We start from the raw sequence: 12,150 nt of genomic DNA, 5'->3' as shown, positions 1-12,150 counted from the left end.
TGTGAGAACTCAGAACAGAGAAAACTCTGTTCTCTGTCCTTACCCTCAAGTGTTTCCTTGAGGGTAAGGACAGTTTCTAAACTTCTTTGTATGATCTGTGGAATACAACTCAATGGAAGTTTCCTACAAACATTGATGAATACCTGCTGGGAATCAAGGTTTCTTAACAGGGATACTGAGGAGCTGTCTGCTGTTGGCCACCTTAATTTCACAGCTGTAGTATGTAAGTCAGTAAGTATTTGATAAGCAGATATTAAGTGCCTAGTATTATACTGGACCACAAAAAGTCTTATTTTGCATAATTAAGTCTAAATGGACACATTATTTGTGAATATCAGGAAGAGAAAAAGGCTACAAGATTCACCAAGAACAAGTAATTCCCTTTCTTCTAGATTGGTAAATCAATGGTTTCTCACAAAAACAGTGTACCTTAATATCACTAAAGTATTTGACAAAGTCTTCCACAATGTTCACAGATGAACTGGAGAATGCACACTAAATAACAGTAGACTGGATTGATAGTTAACTGAACATCCCAAAAAGTGTTGATTAATAGAGGTCTTGAGTGATGAGTTGCAGGAATTATACTTGACATTGATCAACGATCTTATCAATGGCATGGATGAGTCCATAATGATTAAATATGAGGATGGTATAAACCTAGGAAGGATAGCTAATATATTAGAGGACAAAAATCAATACTTTAAAATATCTTTATTGGCTACAACAATGGGCTAAACCTAACAAGCAAATATTTAACTCGGATAAAGAGAATATCCTATGTTTAAAGAGATAAGTGTAAAAATATAGGATTTTGCACAATATATTTGGGAATATTTGGCTTGATAGTAACTCAAAATTGATAGCAACAAAACAGAGCTTTTAGTTAAAAAGTGCAGTATACATCAATAATGACAGCTGACATAAAAATTAAGGCAGCATTAATAAGTATAACAAATTAAGATCAAAAGATTTGCAAGAGTCTCATTGATTTTCTATGCCTTTTTTTCACACTATATCTGAAATATGGTGTCCAGTTCTCCATGCCATGCAACAGAAGGCAATCATAAACTCAATAGACTTGAGCATATTCAGAATATGGCTACCAAGAAGGCTACAGGTATGGGTTATAATTTAAATGATTAGGACTGCTAGAGGAGGTAGAAACTAAAAACACATCTCCAAGTGCTTTACTTAAGTGATATTAGAAGTTATAGCTGTACTAAATGAATGATTTCTGTACTAATACTAAATAAATGATTATACTTCTCAAGGTTATGTGCTTGTTTTCTTCATCTTTGTAAGGTCAGGTCTAAACATAGAGCCTGGTACATATTTGGAGTTCAGTAAACATTTGTTAATGAAGGTGATCATAGCAATCACCTCAAATATCCAAAGGAAGGGCTACTAATGAGGCTTAGATTCTGTGTCCAGGTAGGTCAATCCAGGATCTATAGTAAATGTTACATGGAGACAGCATTTGGGTGGATACAAAGTGAGCACCTCTGCACCAAGTAAAAAGGGATGTCTCATGAATTCTTGTCACTGTAAGTATGCCAACACGGGTTAAATGACATCCTGTGAGGGATTTTGTGGAGAAGATGCCTCTGATGGATGGGATGTGAGACTCGACCCCCTAAAGTCTCAATCAGCTCTAAGATTCTGTCAAATGATTCATTCGTTCATTCCAAAAATATTTATTGAGTACGGACTGCTCAGTTGACCCTTGAACTGAGGAGATAATGATGAACAAAAGCATACAAGGTCCCTATCCCTGTGGATCCTGAAGTGGAAACCAGTGTTCTCTAAAATGGGCTGTGTGCACATTTGAGGGGAGAAAGAAAATAGAACTATTACCACAGCTTAAAAAGTCTCATTCTCTTATTAACTTCTGTATTTTACAATATGATCTATAATGCATATAATAATATCATGAGTAAGGTAAGTGTATGTCACTTACAATCAAAGGCATATATTTTGGGGAGTTAACACCCGAAAGCATTTTCACAGTTAGGGTATGTGATCAAATATATTTGGCGACCTCTAGTAAAGAATATCAAGTCATCATGTGAGTGAATGCAAAACTGCAGCCATGTCAAGTGCTACACACACCTTCTATTCCCCCTAGTTGGGACTGTTCTAAAGCCTTCATGTTCTTATGCTGTGGGAGCCCTTTAATTGCTGGTGTTGCAGTGACAAATGAGCACATTCTACCATAAGTAGCTGTCATATTTGAATCCTGGGAGAACCAGCACCACGAGAATCCAGTCCTATGATTCTGTCATAGAGATAGAGATTGGTTTTAGCCACCATCATTTACAGAGGAATCCTTTATAAGCCAGCTTTTTCTTAGAAAGGCTGCAGATTCAGGGCCAAGTCTCGAGAAGAAGGGAGTTAAGAGGCAGAAATTAGTTGTTTCTGTTAGGAAGCCACTGTGGGCCACACATATGACATGTCCCTGTGACACAGAGATACATGGACAGATAGAGATTTGTTCTATATAGAGATACCAAAAAATGAAAAATGCAAAATTGTATTTGACCATTATAACATGTAAGGCTATTATGATAATCCTCCTTTAGCAAATAAGGAGGTGAGGATAAATGGCCATTTCATGGTAGGCTGAAGGCCAGGATTATGTGTCACATTAGTGAGCCCTTCCTTAATTAACCCCAATCCTGCCCCACATCTCAGGATAAAGTCCAAACTCCCCATCAAAGCCTGCCAAAGCTATATCTTCTGCTTTTTGCCCAGCTCTTGGACTCTCCCATTTTTATTTCTGGCCATTTACTCTCTCACTCAGGTTTCTATTTTACTGAGCTTCTTATAGTTCCACTAACACACCATGCTTTCTCTCACCCCCATGCCATTCTCTGTGCCTCCCACCCCCAGCTCCAGCTGCACCAGGCACCCTATGCTTCCCATATAAAGCACTTTTTGCACTGTGTTCTCATTACCTGTTTGCATCTTTGTAGCCTCCAGTGGACTGAAAGCTCCAGAGAAAGGTACCCATCTCCCTCCTTGTTCCCCAATGAGCTCTGCACTGAACTCATGTCCTGGCACTCAGTAGATTCAATAAATGTTTATTGAATTATATGCATGAAGATGAAAAATGGCATCTCAGAAAAGTCAACTTACTGAAAGTCATGCAGTAATGTCTGGAAGAGGACTGAACCCAGGTCAGCCTCATTCCAAAGTCCAAGATTTAACCTGCCATTCGCATGTTGGGAGCCAAATGGATGCCAATCCACCTATCTGGGTACTAGTTCCCTTAACTAGGAAATGAGAGTATGGGTCTATATAATGGTGTAGTGTAAGGAAAAGATTGTATAACATAAAAGGAATCTAGAATAAAGTCCTTACTCCATGCTATGTGACATTGGGCAAGTCACTCAAACTTCTCTGGGCCTCAGTTTCTTTAATAATATGAAAAGGCTATTCTGGATGGTCTCTGAATTCTCTTTTTAACTCTGAAACACAGTTGACCCTTGAACAACACTAGCTTGAGCTGCACAGTTCCACTTATACACAGACTTTTTTTTTTTATAAATACAGCACAGTACTATAAATGTATTTTCTCTTCTTTATGATTGTCCTAACATTTTTTTCCTGTAGCTTACTTTATTGTAAGAATACAGTATATAATACATATAAAATACAAAATATGTGTTAATTGACTGTTTATGTCATTGGTAAGGCTTCTTGGTCAACAGTAGGCTATTAGTAGTTAAGTTTTTAGGGAGTTAAAAGTTATACGCAGGTTTTCTATGAGCGGAGGTGGGGGTCAGTGCTCCTAACCCCTGTATTGTTCAAGGGTCAACTGTACTATTATGTAAGGAACTTCAAAGTTGCAACCTCTTCCATCCTGTAACAACAATGCTCTCTTTATCACCAAGCTTGCTAAGTTCTTACCACTTTATCAATTCTCCTCACATTGCAATTTCTCTCTGCTCCTATCTAGCTACTGAAATTTTTCTCTCTAAATTAGTTGAAGACCTCTTAGTGGCTATATCCTAAATCCTCCTTTTATTTCCCTTTCTATTGGCCTCCCTGAAGTATTTGAAAGCCTCACCTCTGTGGTCTCTGCTAAAGTTTTTGGCTATTTCTTATTTTTTTTTCCTGTATCCAATGCCACTCTTTTATTCCAGGCCCTTCCCATCTTTCAATACTGTAATCATATCTTAATTTGTCTTATAGTCTAATCTTCTTCCTCTTTGTCTGCCACCAAACTGGCAAAGCTATTTTTCCCCAAATACAAGACTATCAGCTCATTCCCCAATTATGACACTTTGATGGCTCCCAGTGTCCATGGGATTAGCCAATATATAAATAAATGCCGATTACACACATCTTCAACTCATCCTCTGGAGCCCAGGGTAGACACCATGATTTCAGTATAACTTCAGAACTCTTCTTAGCACAGATTTCCAGACAGCTACTACCAATCAATATATAAGAACATAAGACGGAACCTCTTCCTTCATAATATGGCTCTAACCATCTTTCCAGACACATTTCCTATTCCTATTACTTTCTTTCCCATCCACACTCCATGTTCTGGATGCTTCAGAGCTTCCCCAACATGCCATGCTGTTTCAGCCCACTTTACCCTTGTACATGCTAATTATACCATAAGGAAAACAATTTTTCTACCAGATCTGGTCAATATTTACTAATCCCTCTAGAGCCAGTCCAAATTCTGCTCCCTTTTGAAGATCCTTCCTGACCAGCAGAGTTAGAAAAATTTCTTTTTCTTCTGTTTACATTATATTGCAACGATCTATTTCCATATGTGTCGATCCCCTTCTAACTAGAATACAACTTTCTCTGGACTGGGGCCACTTCTTAATCATCTTTGTATCTTCCCTAGAACTTACTACAGTAGCTAGAACACAGCAGGTGCCAAATGAGTGTTTGCTGAATGAAAGACCAAACAGATGACAAAATGAATGACGTGCCTCCAATTGTACATAGGGTAGGCTTGGAACTCATGGTTCCTGCTTACAGACACCATGTGAGATATGCCCCCAGCAACACTCCTCTTAGACTCACCTTGTTCCCAGGCATACCAGGAAAGTTGAGAATTTCATGATAAAGGACAGTAATAATATTAACAATGATGATGAGCGAGCGCTTATGGTGTGCCGAGACAAAAACTGCTCATTTTAAGACTTAAAGAACAAGGAGCAGAATGATCTTCAAATATAATGAAAGAGAAGAACAGAATAGAGATAATTCTGGCATAAAGAGTCATACTTTGATCTATTACCCAAAAAATATGACAAGTGACTAAAACTCCACTGAAGACAGAGCTTCAGATCATTTATTAATACAATGGGAGCTAAAGGAAAGACGATCACTTATACCTCTGTCTGGGCTGGGGAGTAAATAACGTTTTTTTTTTTTTATATCATTCTATACTGGCTACAGTGAACATAACCCTAAGAAATTTCTTTACTGGGCAAATCTACATGGGTGAAAATTATCTTAGGATAGAGTCTCCTCCTGTTCCAAAGAATAACCATAGGATCTGGAAAAACAAAATAAGCGTTAGGTGACAAAAATTTAGACAGTGATAGTGCTGATTGTTGTATGCTCCTTTTAGAGGCTTACAATGCATGTTAGCATATTGGGGATATGAAGACTGCAGTAAGAAAACCTGCTCGGTGGGGCATAATCCAGAATTCTCCATATGCATTTGGCCAGTGAACTTTTTTTTAAAATAGAATGTCTTGTGTTTATTTCCATGGAATTAGTACAGGGAATTATTGGCTTTGGAGGTTCCTAGAAACAGTCCCTCTGTGCTGGGATTCTAGCAGTAGGCATGTGCAAAGGGGACTGCTATGAAGACCTGTCTGATTTAGGGAAAATAAGATTGGCTTTGGTCTGGGCCAGAAGAGACTCATGAGTGGTATTATCATTTACATGATAAAAATTCAACCCTAGATGAAGGCTTAGAAGAAAAGGCCAACTCTTAATCAGTCGTTTGAATTAACCGTTTAGTTATTGGGGCTGTCTCACACAGTCATAGGAATTTATATTTTCATTTTATGCCAAAGAAAAACTTGACCATCTTTCTTTAATACTATCAACCTGGAAGCTTGACAGTAAGGATTAAAAATTGCTCCTTCCTTCCCACTTGGTTATTGGAAAGGCTCTGAAAGGTAATCAGTCTTGTGAAGCTACACTTTACAGTCTGCATAAAAATGCCATGATTTCCCTTCCCCTCCCCAACCTAATTGAAAGTGCATAATATCACCCAGCTGGGGAAATGTAAACGGTAAGCGGATGCAATGTATCATGCTAGCTCACAAAAGCTGGTTACTACTAGGGACTGGGTGGTTGTCAAGACCAAAAGAAATCTGGAAAACAAGTCTTTTTTTCATCTAGAATGAGAGCTCTTTGTGCCTGCCACCCTTCCCCCTCACCTCCTCCCTCCAGAATTCAAGCTGCAGCCAGATTAAGCCAAGGTCAGTCAACTCATTCCTTGCGTGTGTAATTCCAGGGGTCACCTAACAACGTATATTGACTAAAACTCTCTTATATCAGCCTTTCAAGAGATGAGACATTTTATTTGTGGCAGGAGGTGGGGTTGAAATCATTTTGTTCCCTACCTACTTCAATGGTACTGACAGATGGTCCTATTATCTCTTTCCTTAGCTGCTAAGCCTAAAGATCCTTGGCCTTGTCACCTCTTATCTTTCTCTACTTCATCAAACTCCTATTGCCAAGATTATCTCCTTTTCTACCTCTGATAATCCATGAACATCTATACAGGATCACATTTTCCTTGAGTGTAAAATCCCAACCTTGCTTTTCAAGGTCCTCTGCACCTCTGCAGCTCTCTGTAATTCCAGCTCCATTATACCCACGTAGAAGCCACCATTCTCTGACTCCTCACCTCCCAGTGTCATGACATCTTCTCAAATAAGTCTTTCACAGTAGGACTTGTAGGAGAAAGGACATTATTCCTTCAAAGTCTTCATCATTAGTCCTCTGCCACAATATCGCTTCAAAAACTGCTCCCTGTTGCACCATGACCTCAACGACTACCATTCATTCATGCCACCTTATGACTGGTTTTCTGTTTTATTTTTGATGGCTGATACCTTACAGGTGGGTCAAAGCCTAGCTCTTACCAAGGGGACTATCTCATTTCAGTTTTAATAGATTAAAAGGATATATTTTTATCGGCTTCAGCAGGAGAGATGAAACTTACGGAATTAAAGCCATATTTGTCTTTCAATAAGTTATATTACCTGTCAGCTGGCACTGGCGGATGATATGGTTTGTTGACCTTGGCATAGAGACCCTCTAAGTGGTCTCTCTCGGGAGAGAGAGGACGGCCATCCCGATGGTAACCCAGGGGTCCAGCCCGAGGTGGAGAAGATGACCTATAGACACTTGCTGATGTACACGGTTCCCGGAAGTGGTTCACTCTGGCATAGTTGGGGTCCATTTCATCATCGTCCATATCATGCAGTGATCCAGCTGCACCAGTAGCATAATCAATAAGACCTCTTGCCTGCTTTTCCCTTAGCTCCTGATGTTTTGCTCCAATCCTGAAAAAAATGTAGAACAGGTAGCAGAGACATATGTGAATTTTATGTGGTAATACAATGACAGACTCTCCTGAATCTATGTTGATTTCTCCTAGCCAGTCACTTAGCTGTTACTCTCCTGTTAACCCAAGATCACACCATACAGAGATGCCAATAGCATATCAGTGGGGTTAATTTTATATCTCTGACCTTTATTTGTTAGGGGGTCTTGACTTTTATAGCAATGGAATACGTATTTTGACATCTTGCCCACAGATGACGGTGCTGACTGCAGAGTCAGAGGCTGATATTTATTAACGTTCCCTTCCTACAAATGGATGTGCCTGTGGGAACAGTTAGTATGGAAGATAATATGGAAGTCTTCCTTGGGAGAGGGATGTATGTTAAAGAGCCCATCAGAATCACATACTTTAGCTAAGATTTCACTATTTGGTACCCTGGAGTTCTAGTGTATTCTTTTAAAGGAAAGAGCTTGCAAAATTGATTTAAATATGAAAAAGAAATACAGAGGCTTTCTGGTCACTGGAAGCAGTGGGATCCGAGGTAATTTATGAGAGACTCTAAGTTTTTTGGTTACACAAATGGGGATCATGGTGTCTCATTATATAGGGGCTAGGGACAGAGTAAAATAGTGAAGAAATTAATAGGCTCCTGACAGAGATGAATTGGCACATATAAGTGAATTAAACATTACTGGCAGAACTCCACGGCGCTCAAGCCTTAAGTGATATTACAAAATGCTACTGCTAATCAGTGTACTCTGTAGACTGCTGGGAATGGGAGCAGGAAATATACCTAGGTGGATTCCAAATCCATCTGAATTTTAAGAATTTGACATTTAATCTGGAAAGTGTTAGATCAGCTCTCCTAAATTCTCAGTTATGTGTTAAAATGGAAAGGTCACTGTGGCACCTTATTGGACAATGGTGATGTGATGGTGTCAGGAGGTGTTCTGTGCTAATGAGGAAAGAAGTAACCTTACATCACTGGGCAAACAGGGTGCACTCTGAGAGAAGCCAGGCAATGCTGGCTCTGGCAGCCAGAGGAAGAACTCAGGAGAGGATGAGGACAAGCCTGAATCCTGGGCTCTGAGAATACAAGAGGGTTGTGGGCTAGAAGTGAAAGATCTGTACATGCCTGGACACATGTATAGAGACCTTGGATGAATTAAAAAAACAAAAACTGAACTCTCTCAGTACCTTCTCCTCTTCAAGCAAAAACAGCTATTTTTGCACAAGGCAACTAGCTTTATTTTACAGAACATCAAACTCTTTGTAAAAATCTTTAAAAGCCATCATCTTTATCTTTCAAGGTATTTCCTCTTTTGCCAGAATGGCTCTTTTTTTTTTTTAAGTGGAGAGAAGGAAGGGGGAAAAAACATGAAGAAGAAGGTATAGGACAAAAATCCAGCATCTATCCCCAAGTCACAAAAGACGAAAATAAATGCCAGGATACATTATTGCATATCTCTTTGACTAAATCAAATCATGTATCCTACACATAAGTAATTAGAAGAATTTATATTTTTGTAAAGAGGAGCTTGAATCTCCAAGGGATTTTGAATGAAGATGAAAGGAAAATTACACGGTAGGGTACCTGTTAAGAAGCCCTGCCTGTCCCCATTCAGTGCACATTAGTCCTAGATTCACGGATGTTTGTTTTGAATAATTTTTTATAAAGAAGATAACTTGCTCTCTTCTGCAACAAAACCGTCCTTTCAGGGACAGTGCAGACTGGATTATCAGAGAACGCTCACTGCACTACAATGATAGGGATGGATTTCCATGGCAAAGAGAGTGCAGGACATCAATAAAGTCAGGGGGTGGGATTCTATGTGGTTACTATGCCTCCTCAGTGCGATGCCTTCATGAGAAATCATTCAGCAGAAAGATGAACATCTCGTGGTTGCTGCATAAAGCTACACTTGTGCATTAATGAAAGAAGAAAACACCAAGCCTGGTTTTTAAAAGTCACAGAAATAGAACACCGGTATCTGTGCTCCTTATCTCATCACTTCTCTGTCTTAGAGGTTTTCTCATTAATTAGGCTTGCTGGGTATGCAAAGATTCTCAGATGAAAAGTACTCTGTGTATGCAAAGCAGTATTTTATCTTGTATTTTTTTCTTTCTAAAACAAAACTAAATTTCTCCTTGATCTTCTCTGCACCACTGAGTGTTTCAGTAACTTATTTCATATTAATCACTCAGTAGGTGAAATAGTAATTTCTCTGAACCATCATTATTATGCCATATATCAGAGTCTCTCCATGTGGGGGAGGACAAGGCAATCTGAAAAGGGGTGTATGGAGGCAGAAGAGACTCTGGAGAGAAATGTTGAGAAAATAGATTTTTTTGTTTTGGGTAGCTCTGACCTCTCTTTGCCCCAATTCAGTGTGAGAATTCTAATTGTTTAGAGTCCTTTCCACTTCAAGGTCTTCTTATCACTGGGAACTCAACCTGTTAAAATACCTATCTTTCAAAATAGCTCTTGACAATATATCTTTTTTACTGGATGGTACCACCAGCTTCCCCATTCTCGCCAGCACAATTTCTTCTCTCTCTTTCCTTACAAAAGCATTGTCGTTTCTTTTTTTCCATTATAACTCTTGGATATCCTCTTTTATTTCCATTTCTTTAGACAAACTCTAGTATTTAGGCATCATATTGCCTAGCTGTGCATTGTCCAATATGGTGGCCACTAGCCACATGATGCTGTATACATTTAAATTAAAATTAATTACAGTTAAATAAAATGTAAAATTCAGCTTCTCAGTGTCACAAATCACATTTCAAATGCTCAATAGCCACACGTGGCTCATGACTACTATATCAGACAATGCAGATAGATATAGACTACTTCCATCATTGCAGAAAGTTCTATTGGATTGTGCTGGCCTAGATTATTCTAACATTTTTTGGTATGTCACCTTGTGCCACTTTAATCTATACCTTAAAAGGCTGTTGGATAATCTTCCCCAAAGAACATTTACATCATATCTCTGTCAGATCAAGGATTTCTAACAAGAGATTGTAGTAAATGATGGAGTAAGAGTATGGTTACTCTACTTCCTCCCTCAAACTCTAAATGGACAAACAATTGAGAAATTGGGAAGACAAAATTCCATCTACACAATGGAATTAGCAAATGACCATAAATCTTACACCACACAATGAAATTTGGACTCAACCCAAAAGGGGGAGTTCATTAAGAGTTGATACATGCCTACGTCTCTAGCAAGGTATACATTTCACGGAGAGTAAGATCAAGATTACAGAAAATAAACTTCTATTAAGAAAACAATAGTTTGAAGGCAGGTTTAGGATCCTTTGGAATTGTGGGGTAAATCCTTGTGAGGTTCCAACTTAAGACTGGAGGAGAGGTGGAGCTAGAAGAGAGATATTTCCTCTGACAGATATAGTTCCTTCTCCGCTGAAGAAACTTCTTGGAGTAAAAGGAGAGAAGAGAAAAGAAGCTCCAACCTATTTTGTAGCTGAAAGGCAGAATTAGCAGAGCAGAGATAAACAAACACAAACTCATCAAAATAAAACCAATAATCTAAGAGGCTTCACTAAGCAAGCTGATCTCTTCAGCGTGATCTGCTCTCCCAAAATGGAAAACCATGGAAAACAAGCCCCCAGGGTGTGCACCCAGCAGATGTAGCAAGAAGATATTTTGAAAGAACATACGGATTTGAAGTTGCTGGTGACCTTAGATCTCTACATCCTCCATGTCCTCTAGCACAGATTTAAAAAAATTTTTTTAAACACTATATAACATGAAATTAATTTAATGGGTCATAACAAGCATTCAAAAAATTAAATACAATAAAAGAGAAAAATATTAGGGGTTATTGCACATAGTATGCATACGTTTTGTTTTGAGAAGGAGAAAAATCAAGTCATCTAAAAATTCAGGCTAGCCTCAAACATAAATAAAGCCAAAAGAAGAATATTCTCAAACATTTCAGGGAATAGAGCTTGTTGACTCACTGTGAAAAACTACTTAACAATTAAAAGCAGTCAACCAAAAATTGAATCAAAATGAGGAATTCAACTTAATAAGGCTGTGGAATGACAGGTGTGAAGGTGAGAGGTACCTTAACCTTAGGTTAAAGGTTAAACGTTTGTAGCAACATAGTTATGGAAAAACATAAATATGATAAACTCTGACAATATAAAAATAATAATCATTAGTGAAAATCAGAAACCAATAAGGATGTGTAGGAGAAAGCATTAACATTCAGTTGTATTCATTACCTCACCTTATAGAGCAGGCATTGGTAGTGACTGTTGAAAGTTGATAAAGCAGGAAACAGAGGGTATAGTATATTAAATATTACTACAGAAAAGCTACTAAAAAAACAAATTATCAGAGAGAAATGTATGAAATAAAACTCCAACCATATAGAAAATAGAAAACAGGGGGTGCCTGGGTGGCTCAGTCAGTTAAGCTGGACTTTGGTTCAGGTCATGATCTCAGGGTTGTGAGGTCGAGCCCTGTGTCAGGCTCTATGCTCAGTGGGGAGTCTGCTTGGGATTCTCTCTCTCCCTCTCCCTTTGCCCCTTTTCCTGGTCTCTCTCTCTCTCAA

At 38.6% G+C, this 12,150-nt stretch overlaps 1 protein-coding gene across 4 annotated transcripts in view; it reads right to left on the bottom strand.

Moving 5' to 3' along the window:
- PARD3B (par-3 family cell polarity regulator beta) overlaps positions 1 to 12,150 on the bottom strand; it is a 996,466-nt gene that overhangs the window by 145,915 nt on the left and 838,401 nt on the right. For 3 of the 4 annotated variants that reach the window (XM_044913701.1, XM_021703002.2, XM_044913702.1), the window contains one exon: positions 7,260 to 7,562. The exons of the other annotated variant lie outside the window; for it this stretch is intronic. In XM_044913701.1, coding sequence (XP_044769636.1) covers positions 7,260 to 7,562 — 303 coding nt within the window. The remainder of the gene's footprint in view (positions 1 to 7,259; positions 7,563 to 12,150) is intronic. 4 annotated transcript variants of the gene reach the window in all.

This window comes from Neomonachus schauinslandi, chromosome 3 (assembly GCF_002201575.2).
Source record: "Neomonachus schauinslandi chromosome 3, ASM220157v2, whole genome shotgun sequence".
Lineage (NCBI taxonomy): Eukaryota > Metazoa > Chordata > Mammalia > Carnivora > Phocidae > Neomonachus > Neomonachus schauinslandi.
The sequence above is the reverse complement of the archived record's forward strand: the minus strand, read 5'-3'. Positions and strand labels throughout refer to the sequence as shown.